General features: G+C 49.8%; 1 protein-coding gene across 4 annotated transcripts in view; it reads left to right on the plus strand.

Annotated features, from left to right (window-relative positions):
- Positions 1-11,647: 11,647 nt before the first annotated feature.
- Positions 11,648-23,190, plus strand: part of Crhr1 (corticotropin releasing hormone receptor 1) — a 42,667-nt gene continuing 31,124 nt past the window's right edge. For 2 of the 4 annotated variants that reach the window (XM_028780459.1, XM_028780461.1), the window contains exon 1: positions 11,648-11,964. In XM_028780459.1, coding sequence (XP_028636292.1) covers positions 11,932-11,964 — 33 coding nt within the window. In that variant the 5' untranslated portion in view covers positions 11,648-11,931. The remainder of the gene's footprint in view (positions 11,965-23,190) is intronic. The other 2 variants (XM_028780462.1, XM_028780460.1) reach the window with 2 other exon arrangements.

Below are 23,190 nucleotides of genomic sequence, written 5' to 3' on the forward strand. Positions count from 1 at the left end.
CTCCCCATTCCTGCTGTGATGCTGACTGTGTGGTGGGGTGGAGCACCATGCTCCCCACTCCTGCTGTGATGCTGACTGTGTGGTGATCACAGCTGCTGTTAGCTGGGTGAGTGAAACATCCATGGCATGCCCAGAGGCCTGTATTTCACAGCATTCCCCCGCCTTCATTCTGACCCCTTGCTTTTCTTTGTAGGTTTATTGTTGCCTAATCTGGCATCAAACTTAGGGATCCTCCCACCTCTGCTTCCCAAGTGCTACGCTGACAGGCATGGACCACCACACTCAGCAGACATTTGACCTTCCATCATGGGCCTTGAGCTCAGCTCTTCACACCTGTTAGGCTACTACTGACCTACTGACCTACTGACCTACTGACCTTCAACCCATGCCCCAGACCTTATATCATAAAAGTAACTTCCGGTTTAAATAAGAATATGAGAGGACAAACAGGAATCCTATACAAACTTTGGTTTCCTCAATCCCCAAAGCTGATACCCATCCTGGAGCAGCTGTGGTCAGTGATCCATGCTATTCCTTTAAAGTGTGACTGTCATGGCTTATTCAAGAGAGAATAGTCTGCCCAGGAGAACAAGTTACAAATGAGAACGTGCTGGATCTACCAGGAAGTGGGCAGAGGCGGGGGCAAATTCCCAGGAGAGATTTCGATCATCTCAGAGGTATGGGATGAATTGCCTCTGTCCCTGCAGGGAGATTTATCATCCACCCACCCAGCCACCCCTCCATCTCTCCATCCTCGATGCAGGGGCCTCCACTAGGTGCTATGCAGAATGCAAGGAGGAATGAGGCACACTCTCTCGTGTTATCTACTCAGAGCAAATCTAACAGGGACAAGAGAAGCCAGCCAAGGTCCACCACACAGCATCACAGTAGGAAAGGGGGAGCAGGTCAATGACCATGTCACAGAGAGACCCCGAGACAAATGTGACTTTCCCAAGGTCACATAGCAAGAGCACAACTGGGCCAGGGTGAAAGGCAGGTTCAGGGAGACAACCCTTACATAAGGTGGGCACCAGTACACAAAAGAGTTGGATGGCAAGTCATGGATTTGAAGGAGATCAGTCTGGCTATCCCAGGGCAGTGGAGGGTCTTCCATCAGACGGCGGGCTTCAGGAAAAGTCCTTCAGTTTGGAGGCACTCAAGGGTCTAGGTTAGAGGACTCAGAGCTACCAGGAGGGAGCCTCAGCCAAGAACCACAGCTAACCATGGCTGACTCGAAGCTGGAGAGTTGGTGGGATAAATCCCCAGCCATCTGCCGTCTCCAGCCAGAGCTTCCTGTTGGCTAAATCTACCTGTTGTGAATCGGGAAGAGAAACATGTCTATGGGTAAGAGCTACTTCCTCCAGCCCTGGAACAGAGCAGACAGGGAAGAGTAGAGGTGGAGGGCTGAAGTGGAAACTTGAGGGTTCTTTGGAAAGCTGGTTGGGTGGTGTTTTGCTGGGGCAAACACGTGAAGGAACATTTCATTACAGTGGACACAGGTGAAAGACTAAGGCAGACTCGTGAAGGAATGTTTTGCTGAAGCAGACACAAGAGAGAGGATGTTCTGCTAAACCAAGCACATGAAAGGACACATAATAAAGGGCTCTTTGCTAACAACACACATGTGTTGGTCTGTCCTGCATTGCATACTTGAGCTACATTTGTCAGGACACCATAGAGAGAAATGCACCAAAAGACTTCTGATGGTGTGCTGCAGTTTCTTGCTGCTTCCTTGGACTCAGGCTGATTGGATGCACGTGCTGAGGCAAGGCACGCGGAGGACACGTGATGTTTGGAGGGTATAAATAAGACTTCACGGAATGACGGAGACAGAGCTCGGCTTGCTTATAGAGCTAGCTGTGCAACATTGTGGGTCTAGAATCTTCACTGATCTTCACCTCCCTGAGAGAGGCACAGCTGAAAACTCCTGGTGTTCCTGTTGTTCCCTCCTGCTGACTTTAAGCTGAGGCTGAGGCCTGGCTGTCTCTGCTAGGTCATGTCACCGCTGTTGCTAACCCGACTCTACTGAACTGGATGGCTGGCGTATTCATGAAATGTTTGCAAGTGGATCAAGCTGCTTCTGCTAACCTGTGAACTGAACTGACAATTTCCAGTTAACACAGACAGGAGTTGCTCCAAAGAACCTTTCTAAACAGGTCCACTTCCCCATATCCTTTCTTCTCCACTACCTCTGGTGGGTGGTGGGCTACAAGGAAGGTTAAAGCGTTTAAGAACCATCATTAAAAATAAGAATTGAAAAATGTAAAGTTACAGAGGGCAAACAGAAGATTCACTGAACACATGACCATTGATTCCTCTTTACTCTCAATTGGTGCCTGTTCTCCTTTGTGCTCTTAGCCCAGCCAGAGTTCTGGCCATACACCTCTACTACAATGTGACAGTTTCCTTCACCATGTGACTCAGTGGCCCCCTATGCATTTAGCCTGCAGATGGGACCCAGTGTCTTCACCACCTTCATCTGACGACATAGGGGTATAATCTCCCCACAAGCCTATCACACAGGACAGACTCAGACAAAAAAAGGGGAAACAGGATTTCCCTCCCAGAATGTGCTGATGCTGTGTGGCCTTTGGCTGGACCCTTCTCACTCACTGCTTCTCTGGCTCAGGTGTGTCTGGGAGGCACTGGCCCCTGTCCAGCTGAGCTGCTGGGCCCTGGCCACATGGCAGACAGCAAAGCCAAGACTGGCTCAGTGCCACAGACCCAGCTTTAGAAATCAAGCTATGGGTGGTCAGAGAGAAAGGAAGCATGTTCTCAGCCAACTTAGAGCAGAGATGGCACAGTCCATCCAGGCCCCCACTGGACTTCAACCCCAGGTCCTTAGTCTTACAAGGACCATGGGCAGCATCCATGCCGAAAGAAGCCAGTATGTCGTCATACTGTGTGCAGGAGGCTGAGAGCTGACGCCTTGGCTGAGCCAGCTGTGTTCTCCAACACGTGTTAGCTGGCCCAGGGAAACTCTTCACTCCCTAGGCAGAACCCTTTGCCAGCATGAGATCTCCTGCAGAACACGACTAAATCCTGGTTTCAGGCTGGATGGTGGTGTTACACACCTTTAATCTCAGCACTCAGGAGGCAGAGGCAGGTGGATATCTCTAGGTTTGAGGCCAGCCTGGTCTACAGAGTGAATTCCAGGTCAGCCAAGACTATCAGAGAAACACTGTCTTGAAACCAAAACAAAACAATGACAACAGTAATAATAACAACAATCATTTCACCTGGTATAGTGGTGCACTCTGGAAGGAGACATAGGAGAAACAGTTCAAGCCCAGTCTGGGCTATTTTCCGAGTTTAACAGAGCCTGGGCAATATGAATCCCTTTGTCAAAAAAGCCAGATATGTAGCTCAGTAGGTAGAGTACTTGCCTAACATGCATGAAGTCCTGGCTTCAATCCCTACCACCACATAGACTGGGCATGGCGCTGCATACCTGTCACCCCTGCACTTGGGAGGTGAAGACAGGAGGGTCAGAAGTTCAAGACTATCCTCAGTGACTTTGCAACTTTAAGGCTAGTCCAGGTTACATGAGATCCTGTCTCAGAAACAAACAGATAAAATAATATTTTAAATTGGTTGAAAGGGAAGTACACCCTGGCATGGTGATATCTCACTCCTCTGATCCCAACACTCAGAAGGATGAGGTAGGGGGATTGTGAATTTGAGGTCGTCGTGGACTATATAGGAAGAAGAGGAGGGGGAGGAGGAGGAGGAAGAAGAGGATGCAGAGGAAGAAGAGGAGGAGGAGGAAGAGGGAATTTCCCCCAGCATCATTCCTGGAGTCGTCTCTTTGGGAACGTAGAGTTCACTGCAAATGGTCTGGAAACGGCAGTCTATCAGTTCCCTAAGCGTCCCTGCAGCTCCTACACGCTCTGAGTTTTATGGCTGGCTCTTTGTTCTGGTGTTGGGGACTGAAGCTGGGGTCTCGTGCCTGCTAAGCAGAAGCTCTACCACAGAGCTGCATGCAATCCCTCATGACTATGTAGATAAGCTCAATGTGTTCTTAAACGTTCAACTATTAACGACGGAATCTGGTTTCATCAGGATCTCCACCCACTCCATTTCTTCTCGTATCACTCAGTGTAAATCTACGACATCGTGGTATTTCCTCTGAATATCTCAGTCTGTATCTCCAAAAGACAGGCCCTGACTTTTGTTTTTTAAGATTTAATTTGTCTACACACACACACACACACACACACACTTGCATGTGTACAGAGGCCAGAAGAGAGCATCAGAATCCCTGGAACTGAGATTACAGGTGGCTATGAGCTGTCCAGTGTGGGTGCTAGGAGCAGAACTGGGCACTCTATGCTAGAGGTGACACTGTTCTAAGAAGAAAATGAGGCCCCTCTGTGATTCATGCAGAATGGGACATCTAGGTTTGGACCCTAGTTTGTTGGAGTGCCAAGTCTGCTGCAACACTGGTTGGCACAGATGTCCTGTGGGTGTTTCGAGCCAGGTAGCTCTTTGTTTTGGGGTGTACCATTTTATACTTTGTAGGATATCCCTACAGAATCCCTAGACCCTGGATACCTGCAACAACTCCCCCAACCATGGCGATCAAAACTGTTTTTAGACATTGCCAAAGACTCTTCTGGACTGGACACAAAAGGACCCCTGGTCTATCGGCTCTGGCTTTGGCCTCTGGAGGGAGATAATTTCTTTGTAGAGATATGTGGATGTGTACCCTGCTTTTTTTAAAAAAAATTTTTCTACTTCCAGAATTTTTAAAGATACCTTTCCATGTGTGCAAACCTTTTTATTTCCACACACCTTTAAAATGTTTCGTTACAGAGCCAGACATGGTGGTACATACTTTTAATCCCAGCACCTGAAAGGCAGAGATAGGTAGGTACCTCTGTGAGTTTGAGGCCAGAATGATCTACAGGTAGGTTCTAGGACAGCTACGATTGTTACACAGAGAAACGCTATCTTGAAAGGAAAAAAAAAAGTTTTCTTTTAAAATAACCAAATAAATATTATACACCAAAATTAACCAGACCTCAAATCTATGTAACTCAATGAACTTCTATACAATTTATTTGCACATTTTTAAATAATAAAGTTATAACAATTGTAATAAAAAGAACCAACCATAAATGTCAAAGGCCTTCTTGTCCCTGCTTAATAAATGCAAATATATGGTAATTGTGCCACAGATAAGTGTATGTGTTGCCCTTGATAGATGCGAGCTCACACTTGGGGAAAGGCAAGGAGGAGCTACAAGAATTCTCCTTTGTCTGTGACACTGCCAAACCCCATCCATAGTCTGTCTTATCCCAAGGTATCACTTTCCTGGAACCAAGGGCCCCTCTAAACCACAGTGCAACTCCCTAGAGGACCAGGTTCAAGCCATCTTTCCATGGTACACTGGAAACATCCAGCGTGGGAGTCAAGGATATGAGGCTGCCGGTTTCTAGCCAGCTGTGTGAGCATGGCTGTCCAGCCTCTGAGAGGCTTTCCCATCTGTAACAGGTTGCCAGGACCCCATCACAAAGCTGCTGTCAGGATTAAATGAGGAACGTTTGTGGAAAAGCCAAGCCCTGAAAGCAGCCTTCCCAAACCTGTTGTCGGCACCTGTAGTTCTAAAGGAGCAAATGAGAGACATCAGCCCTTTCTCCAGGCTGCCCTTGCTCCCGCCAGCCTCCTATGCCCAAGCCTGGTCTCTAAGAGAATCGTCTCCCTCTCCTGCCACCATTGCCTGTCCACATTCTCTCCTCTCAGTCCTTCTCTTCCAGAAAACTCTATCCTCTGACAAAGGCAATGAGATTGAATCTAGGTTATCTTCCTCCATTTAGTGTGACACCAGAACCCCACCCCCAAATTAAGGGCAGTGTTGGTTACATCTCTAGAAGGATAATGTTAGTGATGGCCATTTATAATATCTAATAATAAAAATGGCAGCTGGGTCAGAGGCATGGCTTAGTTGGTAAAACAGTTGCTGGAAGTCCTGGGGTTTTTCCGAAGCACTGCATAAACCAGGCACGGTGACACATTCCTGTAGTCCCAGACCTTGTGGAAAGGAGGCAGGAAAATTAGAAGGTCAAGTCGTCCTTGGCTATTTGGTGAGTTGAAGGCCAATCTGGGCTATATAATAATCTCTCTCTCTAAAGAAAAGGAGAAAATCAAAGGAAATGGCTCAGCAGGTAAAAGTGCACTTTGCACACAAGTCTAATGACCTGAGTTTCATCCCTGGAACCCACATAAAAGCCAGATGCTGTGGTACATGATCCTATAGCAAGATGGGAGAGAGATGGGAGGGAGATCCCCTGAAGCTCGAGGGTCAGCTAGCCTGGAATGGAAGCAACAGAAGCAGAACTTCAAGAGACCCTGCCTCAAAAATGGGACAAAGGACTGTGGCACGATCAGCAAGTGAAGATTCATGCTCTTCAAGTCTGAGACCAATGACCTGATTTAAATCTCTGGAAACCCATGTAAAGGTGGAAGGAGAGAAACAACGTCACAGGGTTGTCCACTGAGTTCCACATGTATGGCATAGCATGTATGCTCACACAACTGTCTCTCTCACACACAATAAATAATAATAATTTGCTTGTTGTTCGTTTTTTGAGATAGGGTTTTCTCTGTGTAGCCGTGGGTGACCTGAAACTCACTCTGTAGTCCAGGCTGGCCTGAAATTTAAAGAGATTCAGCTGCCTTTGCCTGCCAGAGGGCTGGTGTTAAAAGTGTGCACCACCGATACCTGGCTGATACTTTTTAATAATCATCTTAATTTTTAAGTGTGGAAATTGAGAACTGACTTCTGAAAGTCATCCTCTGACTTCCACACAGAGGCTGGAGAATGAGTATGTGCCTCCACTCACACACCCACACACAGAATAATGATCAATAAAAATTTAAAAAGAATTTATTTTTTTAATTTTTTTTATTAGTAACTTTTTAAAAAATGTTAATCAAAGGCTTTATAAGTTTGGTAATGCTCAATAACAAGATGCCCATACAATCAGAAGTGTAACCCAATACCCAACCTAGATATACCAACTATTTTTGACTGGCGGAGACACTCGAACATCGGCCTCCATGTTCCCCTCCCCCCACTCTCTCTCCTAGCTCCTCCTCTCCTCCTCCTCCTTTCCTTACTCCTCCTCCTCTCCTTACTCCTCCCACCATAGCTCCTCCTAGATATCACTCTTCCTGTTAAGATAAAACTTTTCTCTCAAAATACAATTAGAGCATAGCTATACCAATTTGTATCAGTAAGGTACAAGATAGACCTAATACCCAGTCCATCATTTTGTTGACTAACCAGAACCTCTGTTATCTCTCCTAACTAAAAGACTTATCTCTGAACCTGGCTTTTTTCTTGGCTTTAGAATGAATATCAGGCTTAGACCCAGTCCTTCTTTAACTTTTTTAACTGATTTGAGATGGTTAGCCTGTGAGTTAAGGGCTTATAGCAAATTCATGGCTCTGAGTTTATTGTTAGGGTGTTTTCTATATTTTATTTAGAAATAGCTGAGAGGAGTTAACAGACCACAGTCCAGATTGCCTTACATGGATAGTTGGTTTTCAAAACATCAGAAGTCCACAGAAGTGACATTACAAACATTTCTGTATTAAGGTTCATTTTGATTAGAGACCTGTCTGCTCCTGACAGCTTCCTGTCTTGGATTCTAAGAAGAAATTGAGCATCTTTGGAGTTACTTCAGTTGTGGTGAGACAGACACTAGGCAAGAATTGCCTCTTCATCTACAGACAAATTACTGTCCTGAAAAGGGCACACTTGATGGTTTAAAAAAAAACGTGAATGGCTGTGATGCACACCTTTCATCTCAGCACCTGGGAGGCAGAGGCCAGTGGATCCCTGAGTTTAAGGCCAGTCTGTTCTGTAGAGCAGGTTTCGGGATAGCCAGGGCTACACAGAGAGATCCTGTCACAAAAAAAGTGACAAGAGGGAGAGAGAGGGAGAGAGACAGAGAGAGAGAGAGAGACAGAGACAGAGACAGAGAGAGTGTGCGTAAATGGCACAAGGCACTGCACATAAAGTACTTTACACACTTTATTTACTGACAGCAGGAGGCATATGGTACTGAACAGATACTTCCCTCCCTCCGGATCCTTCAAAAGCCTTGCCTCTTCTATAGACTCACTCCCTATTGGCCCAGGCAGGATTAATATTCCTGCCTCTGAGGACATAGTGTGCCCAGCCTATTGTTGACCCAATTTTGCTTTTAATTATTTATCCAAGTGTCTGTGTCCCACTCCAAGCTGTGAACACCTTGAGGACTAGGACCCTGGCACATTCATCATTATTAGCATTGGCATCCCACAGTGACTGGCACATAGTTGCTGCTCATTAAATGTTTGTTGATTAAGTGGAATGACACTGTCTCCCAGTGTTCCTGGGATTTTTAAAGACAGCTCTCTCTGCAAGGCCACTTTCCTGGCTCCATCCTTGGGACTGGGGCTGTGGCAAGTATGATCTATAAACTGATGTGAGTCTGCCAACTGTGTTGCCAAGGTGTGACAAGGTTAGCAGAAAACAGAGAATACGCATCCAGGCATGCCTAAGCAATCTGGTAGAATTGCATGGGTCTACTGGATCCCCTCGGGTCTTAATTGTGTCTTTATTTTTTTATTTTTTTTAATTTCACTTCCTAGTCACTTATTCCCATTTTTTTTTTTTTGCAGTAGTGTCAGCTGTGACCAATTAGAACATTAAAAATAGCTAGGTTTGATGGAGCATGCCTGTAATTCCAGTGCTCGGGAGGTTGAGGAAGGGACATTGCCATGAGTTAGAGGCCAGTCTGGGCTAGAGAGTGAATTCCAGGACAGCCTGGGCTACTGAGACCCTGCTGCGATAAATAAATAGACCTGGTTCTTAGTCACAGCTGATCTGAGAGGGTGGAGACCTTCTGCCTGACCGGAGTGTCCTCCAATGCACACACACACACACACACACACACACACCGCCACTGTACTTATGTCTCTCTGATACCTGGAAGGCTGTTTTGATTACTTAGGCCGCTCTTTCCTGTGGAAGTGTTATCGGAGAGAAAGCTGATTCCTGCTTAGACTAGACTAAATACAGGGTAAGGGAGAGAACCGGAAGAGAATGAGGGAAGGCGCCGGCTGGGGAAAGAAGGCTCAGATGGGTCAAGCAGGCCCAGAGCAGGGTGTGCCGAGGCTGTAGGAGATGCCCTGGACATCAGACTGTGGGGATGGGGGGATGGCAGAGGTAAAGCTGCCACAGAGCAGAGCAGAGAGCCAGACCTTTGAAAGTAAAAGCTTTGCAGTTTCCAGACCAATACAAAGGGATACTGTGAACTATTAAACTGTGGCTCTCAGAACAAGTTGGGTCCTGACATGAAACCCAAGCCCTGGCTCCAGCCTGGGGTCCTGACGGAGGTTAGGTCAGGGAATTAACACAACCAGGGTGACCGTGTTGGACACAGCTGGACTGGCTGGAGATACTTCAGGGCGGAGGCTCAGAGCCAGAAGAACCAGAGCTGATTTCTGTGAACTGATGGCATTAGCATATTTAAAGATCATGTCAAGGGGAGGAGGGAGAGCTCAGAGCCAAAATCTGCTGCTTACTGAGCCCCAAGAATCAGAATCCAGGGAAGGGCAGCCCTCAGGCTGTTCTCCCCCGGGGGGACTGTGCTCCAAGGCCAGGACTGAGATGTGGCCCTGGGGACCAGCTAGCCTCTCCTCCTCTCCCTCCTCCCATCCCTCGGTGCAGGGTTCCAGAGACCTTCTCAAGAATCTATTTCCTGCCAAGAATTTCCTGGAAGAGCACTGGACCCACTCTATCTTGATGATGACCACGAGAGGGGCCATACACCAGAAACTGTGCCAAGCACTTCCCCTCCAACAACCCTAGGAGGTACGCATTCCTGTGCCCATTTAATAGGTCAGAATATTGAGGCCCCCATTAGATTATTTTCTAGAGCTGTTCAGTTTGAACCTGGAAGAGAAGACTCCAGCCCAGTCTGCCTGACTCCAGGACCAGTAGGCTACCCGGTCACTCTGCATTTTCCTTTTGCTGTTAACAGTGGGCACAGTAAGTTGGCAGTCTGGTTAGTATGTCCATATGTCCGTCTCTCTGGGGCTAACTGGAGTGAGTCACTGCTTTGAATCTGAAGACTTGGGACTCTGCCTCACTGGAATGTGCATTCCCAATGGCTAAGCCAATGTGACCAGTGGGTTTAGTCAATGCTTTTCTCGACCACAACCCCGTCCGAGCCAAGACCACCACGGACATTGAGTTGGGAATTAGGAAGGAGGGTACCAACGGTGGGGATTTGGACAAGCCACGCTCCCCTGTGCCTCAGTTTTCCTACCAGTAAACTATCACATGACCTACCTCAACTCCAGCTCCAAAATGACTATCACTTGGGCCCCTAAGCTGTGGCTCTTGTCCAGTGTGCTGAGAACAGAGTGTAAGGGAGAGGGGTTGCACAAAGTGGAGTCCAGAGCAGTCAGGTTCCGCTGGATTTTAAGGTAAGCCGCCACCCCCCACCCCCCAGCATCTTGCCTCTCTGTGCTTCTGGGTACTCAAGAGCAGCCACCACCGGCTCTGGAGACCCAGATCTGAGAGGTGAAGATGTTTCTACCCCGAGACTCCTTTTCTCCTTCTCTAGCTCTCTTTGGGGAAGGAGAGGCGGGGTGAGGGGAGGAAATCAAATGAACAATCCACCTAACTGGCCTGAAGGTGGCGAGAGCTGTTTTTCAGGCTGGAAGTGGAATTAGAAAGCCAACCTAGATGAAGACCCGGAGGTCTGGCGGGACAGCCCGCTCCAGCCCCGAGAGCTTGGCCAAGAGGGGGCGCTGTGGCCCCCTGCACACCCTGCGGGCTGGATTCCCAGCTGCGTCCACAGCGTTGCGGCGCAGTGCGCGCCCCGCTTTGCCCTCCTTACAGTCTAGGTGCCCAGCCCACTGTCTCCACTTATCTTGGGGATCCTAAGTAGGGCCTGGACCAAACAGACAGACGCTTAGTTCCAAAAATGAATGAATGAATGAATGAATGAGTGAACGAAGGGTTGAAAAAGGAACGGTTCCCGCCTCCGCAGAGCTTCAGTGTCTCAGCACATCCTAGGTGTGTCTAGGCCAAAGGCGCGCGGAACGGGAGGGGGGTTCGGGCCCGGCCTCCCCTCCTCACCAATGTGGGGGCGGAGGTGAACCTCCTGGATGGCTGCAGGGCGGGAACCACCCAAATGTAGTTCTCGGCTTCTTTTTCCACGCAGGCTGAGTTTTGTGGAGATCGCCCTATTCCCCAGCTCCTACTAGCCTCTTAAATTCCCTCGAGACCCGCAAGTACCCCGAGATCTCCTGGACTCCCTTGGTCCGGACATCCAGCCTCACAAGAGGCTAGAGAAGAAAGGCTGCCTGCTCTCCAGCCGCCGCCTCCCCAATCCCCGGTTCTCCCCTAGCTGCTGCGGCCGCCACCGCTGCCTGTGCGCCCCGCGCACTGCTGCAAGCCAGGGTGCGGGGAGAGGGGGTTCAGCACGGCCAGGGTGCGGGGATCTGGCCTAGGGTTGGACAGTGGACAGAGGAGGCGGGAGCCGGCAGCCAGCAAAGGGGTGAGGAGCGGAGGAGGGACCGGAGGGGAGAGGAGGGAGAAAGAGGAGGGGACGCGAGGCGAGGGGGCGGGGAGCCGAGGCGAGAGGCAGGCGGACCGTGGGGGAGGCGACCGGGCTAGGCGGGCTCCAGGCAGGAGAGAGGTGGCCGTGGGCCGAGCTGAGTAGGGAGAAGGCGACCAGACTTGCTCGCAGAGGGCGAGCCAGTGCCTGCCGTGGGGCGGGGCGGGAGGGTGCGAAGCCGGGAGCCTGGGAGCAGCTCAGCGGCCCGGGAGAGCGGCCGCCCACCGGAGACCGCAGCCGCCTGCCCTCCACTCTGGGATGTCGGAGCGATCCAAGCATCCAGGACGCTGACGGAGCGAGCCCGAGGATGGGACGGCGCCCGCAGCTCCGGCTCGTGAAGGTAAGAGGGGACTGACCTGCCAGTGATCAGAGGTGCTCCGGGCCGAACGAGCTCAGGACAGGCGTGGGCAGAGGTGCCGGGGTGGGGGAGATCGGGGAACCCGGCGCCACCAGGGAGGTTGGGACTCAACCTGATGTCCTCTACGTGGACCTCTGAAGCCGGGCTTCGGAGACAGAGGGACAACTCTGGTGGAAAAAGAAAGGGTGGTGGTGAAGGCGCTGCGTGCCAGAAGAGGAGGGGGTCCGCCCACTCGAAGAACCGGCTTTGCGCGAAGAATCGCTGCAATCTTTGGGGCCGAAGCGCAATCTCCTTCAGGTTCTGGATGGGATCCCGTCCCTGCTGGACACCCTCGGAACCGGCCCTGTCCCGGTCCCGGGCGCTCTTTCCTGCCGGTTTCCCTCCGTAGAAAGCTTCGGGTTCTGGAGGTAGATGAGGCCCGCGCGTCGCGGCCCTTCATCCACTTAGCATCTCCGAAAGGCGATGGTGCGCGCGCCCCAGTGTCCAGCCGGTCCTCCGGGGAGCCACAGCCCCGGAGCGCAACGCATTCTCTCGCCTCGCTCGCTCCTGCCACCGGGCCGGAGAAGCGGTTCGGAAGCCCAGAGTTTCGAAAAGTCTCCAGAAGGCGTTTACAGCGCCTGCTGGATAAAGTTCGGGGGCGATCTGGGGCTGCGCGGGGGTGGACAGAGCCTGGGAAGAGCTAGGTGCTTCTCAACCAGGCCCTCAGCCTAAGGACAGGCGCCACTTTGCCGGCGCGTCCCAGAGAGCGCGCGCTCACTGGGTACCAGCACCTCACCGCCGGTGCTGGAGAAGGTGAGTGGGCCTGGGCGCCGCCGCCCAGCAGCCCCCGTTGCCATGCTTGGGTCTCCGGACCGCTCAGGGCTGACATGGACCTCCTGAGCCATAAGCTGAGACACCGCATTAACTGTGGCCAGGGACATTCAAAAGCGATTGCATTTAAAAAACGTAAGTGGATTTGGGAGCGGTGCGAATTGACTGACTTTGATTTTTCCGTCAGTTATTAAACCGACTGCTTTTACTTGTCCGAAAAGCATTTGAGTTAAACCACCACGCTTTTAAAATGTGACCGACTGCTCTGCTCACCAGTGACTCAGGTCCCCATGTCCCCCCTTTCCAAATGCTCAAAGGTTATCTTCAAATCTGAGGGAGTCTCAGTGAACCTAAGGGCTGGAGCCCGAGATTATTTTTTTTTGGGTGACCAAAGTCTTCCGCAAAGAAGGTAGCGGAGGCTCTTGGAGGTTCTATAGATGAGCATCAATAGAAGCGTTTCCCCAAAGCTTCCTGAGTTCTGAGCCTTGATCTAAATTCACAAAGGGGTTAAAATGCAGTCTCTTAAGCAAATTCAAAAGACTGGGCTGTGGCTATTTTTTTTTCAAGTATATATGGAAAGCGATACATGTTCTTTCTGAGGCCATTCTTAGAATTGTGTGTAATGACCTGTTTAGCATGTCCACATCTTCTTAAGATAAAAGACTCTTTTTTCTCTTGTTTCTACTGGCTAGTGGGAGTGGGGGGGACTTCTCTCATCTGACACATTCAGTGTGTGCTCAGGAAATGTCGAATGAGGACCAGTGAATGTGGTGTTTGTATGACACGCACATGTTTCCCAGGGATGGTCTAGTTGCTTTATAAATATTAAGTCATGTAGTTGTCATAACAGTCCAAGAAGTAAGAATTATATCCCAGGCGTACTTGTTCAGAAAGGGGCACCATGAGCTTGGCAGTCAGCAAGCCCGACCCTACCCTTAGTGCCTGCACACAGATTTCAAACCCAGGTACTCCCGCCTAAGACTTTGTTTTGTTAATTCAAGCTTAAATCTCACTCTCAGTCCCTACCAGCTGAGAGCCTGAGAGTTTCATCAGTTTGAACATATGAATCTAGGAAACTTGGAGATCAGGCAAAAACCAGCTTTCTCACTGATGATTGACAGGCAAGCCATGCTTGGAAAAGGATCACTCGGGGGCTATAGTGTGGGTTTCTCATTGAACTTGTTATAGAGCATTGTGGGAGAGTTCAAGAAAGATGAGGCGTGTGTATGCACATGTGGATTGTGTGTGTGTGCATGAGTGTGTATGATTTATAGATAAGTGTAGAGAGGAGAAATGGTCCCTCTTTCTGTGACCCACCCACTAGCTGCTCTCTCACGAGACAGATCTACGTTCTGGTGACAGGTGATTCTGGATAGTGACTGTGTGGGGTGAACGAGGCCCCAGTGTGCTCTTAAAGGACAATGAGTGTCCAGTGACTTCCAGGGAGGCCAGTTTTATTGCTGCTGTTATTGTTTATAGCAATTTAGGAGCATTAGGCAAAGTCTAGAGCAGAGGAGGAAATGGCTGTGACATCACTCCTTACACGCTGCGGTGACAAGTTGAACAACGATCTCTGCAGGACCTGTTTATAAGAACAGGTCTGGGCATTGCTGTGACCATCGGACAGCACTCCTCCTGGCTATGTCAGAGCCCCAGTTTTGTCCCATGCCATTTCTGAGCCTTCAAAGGGAGATTGCCCGTTGCTGTGGAATGCCCATAAGTGCTAAGTGTGGTTCTCTTTTCACCATCGTTTCTTTGCTTGAGTCATAATGGACTCCTGTTTTCTAGAGGCACTGGGAAGGATAGAAGGCAAAAAACTGAAGCAGGTTGGGACTGTAGGCTGTGGGCTGTGGGCTGTGGGCTGTGGGCTGTGGGTAGGAAGTGGCCTGACCACGGACCTGAAGCAGAATAAGGAAGGGGAGGACCAAAACGAGGGCAAACTGTGGGATTTGATATCCAGCCTGGGGAGAAACCTGGCACATAAGCCTCTTCTCAATGTGCACAGACATGAAAAGCAAGTCACAGGCCTGGAGCTCAAGTGAAAAATCCATTTCTTACCCTTGCTGACATTTGACTCCTTGGGGAGCATCAGCAGCTAGCAAAGATCAGCCTCACAGAAATAGTTTAGGGGTCAAATGTGCCCTTTGGAGCCACTGTTAATGTCCAAATTCTTAGCAAGAGCCTGAACTTTGGTCCTAGAGAATGGGAAAGGTGGGGACCTAAGGCCTCCTGAGAGGAGCAAGGTGCAAGGCCGAGAGTTTCAGTAGAGAAATTGGTAAGTCATCAGCTTGGCAGTCAGCGAGTCTGACTTTGCTGTTAGCTCTGCATCCAACCGGCTGTGTGATTTCCAGTAGGTCACCTTCCCTCTCTGAGCTGTAGTTTCTTTGTTTGAGCCTGAGTGTGGAACTGACTTCCCTGATTCACTGGCCTCTCTCAGAGGTTCCCACGAGCTCCTTAGGGCTGCAACCTAACGTGGGAAGAACAGATCCAGGACACTGAATCCCCCAGCTCTGTTCCTCTTCCTCTGGGGACCTCAGTGTGTGGCAGCCAAGGGCTCTTCTCTGGGCCTTAGTAGGCCTAGCCAGTATTTCACCTTCACCACTGAGCCTGAAGCCCAACAAATACAGTAGGTGTTTACCAGATACCTGGGGACTAAGATAAGGGTGGTGTCGCCACCCCTCCTTTTAGCTTATGCAGTTGGGATAAAGAAATCCTTGTTGCCCGGTGGGACTTGGCTGTCACCTAAAAAACAGAGGAGCCCAAGATGAAACAGCAAAGCAAACACCAGATATGTTGTTTGTATAAAACAACAGAAAATGGGGGTGAGGAAAAGCAAAGCCACATGAGATACAGAAAACCCCAGAAGCCTACTTTTGGCCCAGTGGTTAAAAGAGAAAAGAAAGCCACAAACATTCCTACAGTTCACCCCGGTGACCTGGAGCCTACGAGGGGATGTGAAGCAGCCCCGTAGGGAGTCTGGAAGAATTGAGTGAGCCCTTCGAGGTTCTCCCCTTCCACCCAGAAGGAGGAAGGAGAGCTGAGGGTACTGTCTTTCATCTCAGATTCCATCCCGCCATTTCTGGACTGTCTGAAAATGAGAACCCATCGGGGACAGGTCAGGTGGAGATATTGACTGCAATTTTCTGGTCAAATAATGAATTGTTAATTATAACCCCGTCGTGTTAGAGGCCCCAGTCATTGGAGACACTTGCAAGCTGTACACCAAGTCCTCTTAAAGTGTTCATCATGAGACATCTCGCTCTAGACCAGGCATTTTCTTCTGGAAGATGGGACCATCAGGGAAGCAGATGTGGGTGGACCCTCGACTCTGCTACGAGGCTCTGAGAAAGTAGGGATGCTACTCTTGAGTGATATCCTCATGGTTTAAAAGACGGGAAAGATGACACTCGGTCAGTACAGTACCTGCCATGAAAGTAGGAAGACAGGGTTTGGGTTCCCAGAACCCACAGATAAAAACTTAGACATACAGAGGTCAGGTGGGTGTCTGTGGTCCATGCTGTCATCAGATGCCATGTGGAAGTCTATGACTCCATGCTCCTGTTGACTGTAAGGGACAAGGAAGCTTCTTCTGCAGTGGTATCAGTGACAGCCAACTCACAGTTGAGAGGGAGGAAGGGGGGGGGCTTCTGTGACAACCTCCATCCTCCAAAAGTAACAACCTAGACCAGAAACCATCAAAGAGAACTCTTAAAATGTGTGATAAAGATACTGACTAGCTCTTCATAAACGACGGCTTCTGGTGGGGACACTGGTAAAGAAGGACTCACTTTTCTTTAAGTGGTTAGCCATGGGGAGTGTGACCATGCTCCAGTAACTATACATGCAACACAATTTGAACTTCCTTTTTTGTTCTTTCTTTCTTTTCCTCTTTCATTCTTTACATTTTTTTCTTTTTCTTTTTTCTTCTTTTTTTCCCCCAGGGGATGGCCTTAAAGGTATGAGACAGACCTGGGAAGACAAGGAAGGGGATAAGAGGAAGGAAACTTGGGCATGGCGGCCTATGTAATTTCAGCCCTGGAGAGGTGTGGTGCATTCTAAGACAAGTGGATCCTTGAAGCTCCCTAGCCAGCCTGATATCCATCGCTGCCCTAACCACACACGTGCATACATGAGCATGCTTCATCCACACTAGCAACACATATATCACACGCACGGCACAACACATATACACACTCTCCCCAAAATTGAGAAAATAGGGTAACCATGACTTCCTGCATTATTGAGTGTGGCATGAAACAATCCTAAAGGGTTTGGCATATGGTCTGCCCTTCATAAGTATGAAACAGAGTGGTCTATAAGATATCCTACCAATGTCCCCAGTCTGAGGAAGGCTGTCGGAGGTGGGGGAGGGGATGGGGATGTAGTTCATTTTGTAGAGTATTTGCCTAGCATACAAGGAATCCTAGGTTTGACTCTCAGCCCTGTATAAACCAGGCATGGTGGCTTATGTATCTGTCATCCAGCACTCAGGTAGTAACAGGAGGATTAGAAGTTGTTGGTCGTACTAGACTACATAGTGAATTTTAGGCCAGCCTGGGCTACATGAGACCCTATTGAAAACAAACAAACAAAAACCTAGAAGAGGAGAAGGACAGGGAGAAAGGGGAAGGGGGAGTGGAGAGGAGGGGACATCCCTAGTGCTTTTCAAGGTTCACCCCCCATCCCACACCCCACCCCTCACCCCCAGCCCGGAAAGGCTAGAGCCCTAGCCTACAGCTGAGCTCAAGGTCAGAGGCCACACTGACATGTGGAAACATTTGTCAGTAAAAATAGACACTTTCCGAGGAGGATAATATTGTGTGATTAACTTTCGGATACAGGCAAATTATTTTGCAAACAACTCCTTGGGGTCTGTCAGGAAGCAGAGTATTAGCCACTTATTCTAGAAGCAGGAGCTGCTTCCATGAAATTAAAAGGCAGGATGATGGGACAAGAGGGAGCCTAGCCTCTCAGAATTTCATCTCAGGACTGGGAAAGGTCCTTCCTTCCATGTGCAGTGGACATGTCAGGAGTCTGCTCCAGGATGCAGGTCCCTGTCCCCAGAGACACCTGATGAGATGCCTCTGGTTTGGCAGCCATCCACCATGTGTTCCTGGGCCACATGGAGATGCTATGGAAACAGACCCTGTCACTGGTCTGCTGGGTCCAGGGAACAGTGACTACAGAAGCCCAGAGGTGATCTGAGTGGCACCTATTCCTCTCCACGATCATTCTGAGCTCTGGTCTGGTGGGGAGCCAGGGCACCTAGGTCAAAGTCCAGAAGAGAAACTAGGTGGACAGGTCCAGCTGCTTCACTGCTGCGGGCCAGGGAGGAGATTGTTTGAACTGGCTTTGGAGTCTTTCTTCTGTGTTTGGGCACAGGGGTACCCAAGTTTTTGGTTTCTTTGGGACACTTTGGATAAAGAATTGTCTGAGACATACAGTAAGTGCTGGAGGTGTCCAGCCTACCACCCAAGAGTGTAATGTGACCACAGGGCCGTGGTAGGATACCCCTGACGGAGATATAAGGCTGTCATGAGGCATAGTAGGAATCTTGGTTGAGTCTTTAGGCACTGGGAGGTCATGGCATTCAGAGGACTGAGAACAGCTTACTGGTCAAGGTCCCGGGCAAGTACACAGAGCCACAGAGATAAAATGCAGCCAGCCCAGGTAAATGGATAGAACAGGAGCTGACTACAGGCACAAGAGTGTCATCTGACAAAGGACAGGGTGTAATCCTTCCCTTTCACGTCCCTTGCTTTCTCAATGTTCTTGGCAAGAGCTAAGTGGTTGCCTGAAGGTCTTTTCTGGCTCAGTGGCCCCCTTCTCTCATGAGGGCATTGCTGGTGGGCAGCCAGTGGGCATAGATGGGAGAAAGAGGGAGGCCCAGCCAGCCACAGAGGCAGGAAGGTCTTGGCAGGTGAGAAGGGATTAAGAAAGAAAACAAGTAGGGCGTGGTCCCTCTGGGACTATACCGACTCCTGCACTGAAGGGCCAGCCTTGTCCACAGACGACTTGGGGTGGACAGTTTTCTTTTGATAGGGAAGTCTGTCTTCAAGACAGACAGTCTGGTAGAGTAGAGGCTTCACTGCATAATGGAGGAGAAAAAGTATTGAACATGAGCATGAGATCTGAGCAGGCATGGGGAGGAAGCTGGCTTGCATGAATATGTTGGTCATTCTGGCCTTTCCTTTCTCTCTAGTACCCAAGGATAGCTTTGTATCCTGATGCTGAGTGCTCAGGAACACTCAGAGGTTTCAGCCCTGTGTCTCCTGGCATATGCTGAGGGACGGCCCACACATGGACAGGTGGGTCTGTATCTTGTGGGTTTCTGGAGAAATATCATCAAGGGGAGGCCAGGGCCCAGGCTGGGGACTGGGGTATCACAGAGCAGGCCTGAGTCACTTCTGTCCCCCCAGATGGGATCATAGGTGTTCTGATCCTTGTGACAGCCAGGCAGGAGGAGCCAGGAAATGCAGAAGTGGCTCAGAACAGTAGCATTGCTATCTCCTATAAACGGTCTTGTCCTGAGTGTATGTCACATGCCCCTAGTTCCTTGTGGGTGGCAATGGGATGGCCTTGCATCCTTTCTCTGCAGTTAGCTGGGCCCCATGATCTGAAGTAAATGTTGCTACTACACTGTGAGACCCAGGCCAGGAATGGCAGGGCTAATATGTACCCTGAGTGTCACAAGGAAGGAGCACTATCCCCAATGCCAAAAGAGCTGGAGTCTTGGAGTCAACTCTGTCACTTCCTGATTGAGTGACCTTCGGGAAGTCTCTCTAGGCTTCTGTACCCTCTTTACCTGGACAATGATGGGAATTAATAGGAAATACTGTGCAATGAGCAGCCTGCACCCACTAAAGCTCAAATAGGGGGCCCTGCTACATTCATGGAATCAGCAGTCTTCTCTGTTCCTTCCCTCCATGCTAAGCTCAGCAGTCACTCAAACTGTGTCTTCCATGAGGCCTTCCATAATGAGCCAGTTGGCGCTCTGTCCTCCAGCTACCCAGCGGGAAGAAAGACCATGGGGATTTTCCAGTCCTCTGCAGCCTGGCATGTGGTCCCAGCAGCACCCCGTGATTCACCTTGCCAGTCTGACAACACTGGGATCAGTCTAGACCCAGTTCAAGGAGATGAGTTTATTGACAACTTGCTTGGGTGTCACAGCAAGGACAAATTCCCATCCAAGTTTCTAAATAGTCACTCTCGATTTTTGGACTTATCACGCTGTGGACTGGTATCGAACAATTTGCCCTTGGCAAGCCTGCCCATACAGGTCCTGAGGACCCTTTGAATAGCGCTGCTCTGAGATGCACCTGGGGGCTACAAGTCCCACCTTCAGGGCCAGAATCATTGCATGTGTCCTGTGTCTTCTCTTCAGCTCTACTGTAGGGACTTCAGTTAGAGAGCATCTCTGGTGTGGAGCCTAGGAAGAAACCTTGTAGATTACTCTAGCCGGGGAGGGCCGGCGGCACACTCTGCCTACTTCTTCCTTCTTATTCTTTAGCAGCAGAAACCCTAAGAAAGACATTCGTCAACCTGTCCTTCATCACTGAGGTAAGAGGAAGCCTAAGCATAGTCAGAGGACCCTAGTGCTGCAGAGAGGCCAAAGAACTTTCTCCTTTTATAGTGGGTTCATCTAAAGCTACCAGGGCCAGGCCCTGTAGTGGTTCTGCCATTTGGCTGAGACTCAGTCTAGATAAAAGACAAAGTCCCGAGTCCAGGACCCTGTTCTGACAGGTGCTGGTCCTGTGCTGGCCCCCGAGCTTCAGCCACAACCAACAATCCATCTGTCCCCATCTTTCTGGTCTTCTGTGGCATCCCACCCAGGAGGAGCTGGGAGGAACTGGTTGGGGGAGGAGGACAGCTAGCCAGGTAAGGATAGCCACCAGTCCTCTGGTCGCAACTTGAGGCCAGAAACAGAGATGACGGGTTCACAGTGGCAAAGGGCTTTTGATGGACAGAGAACAGTCAGAGCTTCTCCCTGGGTGTAGAAGGCTCTTTCCTTGTGTGTTTTCCTTTTCCCCAAGGACCTCCATTGTCTCCCTTCCTCCTCCTAGTGAACAGACAGGTGGGTACCTTCACAATAGAGCTGGCCAAGCCCACTATTGCTGGCATTTGGTGTCAGTGGTTTTGTTGTTTGTGTGTGTGTGTGTGTGTGTGTGTGTGTGTGTGTGTGTGTGTGTACATATGAGTTGTGTGTGTACATATGAGTGTATGGAAGCTAGAAGACAATCCTAGGTGTTATCTTTGGGTCTAGAGCTCACCAATTAGGCTAAACTGGCTGACCATCAATCCTTAGGGATCTGGATGTCTCCACCTCCCCAGCCCCGGGATTCTGCGTGTACATCACATGCAGCACTTGTATGTGGGTTCTGGAGACAAGCTTGGGACCTCATGCCTTCAGGACAAGCACTTCACCAACCAAGTAATCCCTGTGCCTGGGACAATAGTTCTTTGCTGTGGGAACTGTCTTGGACACTGGGATGTTTAGCACCTCTGGCCTCTACCCGCTAAGTGCCAGTCACTCTTCTCTCCGATTGCTGCCACACATCACCTGGTTGAGAAACATAGGCAAGGCCTGTCCCATGATTATTCCTAATTTCTGCTCAGTGGGCCTTGGTCCAGCAGCAGCGAAGCTCATGCTCCTGAGTGGCCTTGGCAGGCAGCTGCTCACCAAAACATCCAGTCACAGTGGCTCTAGGCTTTCTATAACAGACCCACTTGCCAGCTGCCAAGCAGGCTCCTTCTTCCTTCCCAGCCTCCTCAAAATCATGTCTGAAATGCTTCTCCTCCAAGGACAAGCTTCTGCCACTGCATGGCAACCTCCCACCTTACACTTGTCTCTGTGCAGCTGATCAAGAGCCCCCCAGGGCAGGGGGACGTCACCTGGAAGGCTGATGTCTCCAAAGCTGTCCTGACATCTGGATCTAGCTTCTGCCTCCTCAAGGAAATGTCTCAGCATCCAGGGATCACACACAGCTCATAGCTTCCAGTTCCCCAACCTGGGAGCAGGATTAGAGCTCAGCCCAGGCTCTGTGCATCTGTGAGAATCAAACTAAGTTCTACTTACCTCTTGTCTCCCTTCCTGGTACCATAAGGGACTCTGTTTCCCTGTTCTTTCTACAGCACGCTGCGGCAATAGCTGTGACTTAGAGATGTAGAAGCAAAAAAAACCTGTACCTACTTGGATGCATCAGGCTTATAGAAGGGCTCGGGAAACAAGCTGTCTTGCTAGGGCAGGAGAGCGGCTTCCATTCCAGTGCCTCCAGTTGCTAGGGTAACAGCCGTGAGCAAGACTGTCTGTTCACACCAGTTTGACATCTGTACACAGTGGAGTGGTGGTAGGGGCTCCGGCTTGGGGTGAGTTGAGATTACATGAGAGTCTTAGGCAACGTTCTATTACTGTGAAAAAACACCATGACCATGACGACTCTTATGAAGGAAAACATTTCATTGGTCCTTGCTTTCAGAGGCTTAGTCTGTGTCATCATGGTGGGAAGCATGGTAGGATGTAGGCAGACACACTGCTGGAGAGTAACTGAGAATTCTTCGTCCTGATCCACGGGAAGCAGACAGAAAGAAAGACAATGGCCCTGGGCTGAGCATTTGGAACCCAAAGCCCACCCCCAGTGACATACTTCCTCCAACAGGGCCACAATCCCTGTCAAGTAGTGCCACTCCCCAGTGATCAAGCATTCAAATCTATGAACCTATGGAGCTATTCCTATTCATACCACTACAATGAGAAACACTACCCCTTAGTCTATTAATGGGCAAGTCTTCAGTGAAACCAGGAAATAGAATGGCAAGGAAGGAGGCCAGAGGCTTACACTGGACAGTCATGTCACTGAGGCTATCAGAGAGCAAGTCATACCATCCTAGCTAGCTTATTGTCAACTTGACACAAGTTAGTTATTTGGAAAGGGGATCTTAATGGAGAAAATGCCTCGGAAAAGTTGGCCTATAGGCAAGGCTTCTTGATATTTTCTTGACGACAGCCGATATGAAAGGGCCCAGCCACTGCAGGTGATGCCAACCCTGGACAGTGGTTCTGTATAAGAAAGCAGGCTGAACAAGCCTTGCTCCTCCATGGCCTCTGCCTGAGTTCCTTCCCCGACTTTCCCCATGCACTACTGTAAAATGAAATAGAATCTTTCTTCCCTAGCTTGCTTCTGGGGATGATGTAGAAACACATTAGAAACCATAACTAAGACTCACGTAGGGCAGTGAGTGGGTGACAGGCAGATTCGGGATAGGTGTTTTAGTTACTGTTCTTCTCTGTGTGACCAAATAACTGACAAAAACAACTGGAGGAAGGAAGCGTTGGTTTGGCTCATGGCCCAGGGGGACACAGTCCATCACAGAAGAGGCACAGTGGAAGCAGCTTGCCCC

The sequence above is a fragment of the Grammomys surdaster genome, unplaced genomic scaffold, assembly GCF_004785775.1.
Source record: "Grammomys surdaster isolate TR1022 unplaced genomic scaffold, NIH_TR_1.0 371, whole genome shotgun sequence".
Taxonomy (NCBI): Eukaryota; Metazoa; Chordata; class Mammalia; order Rodentia; family Muridae; genus Grammomys; species Grammomys surdaster.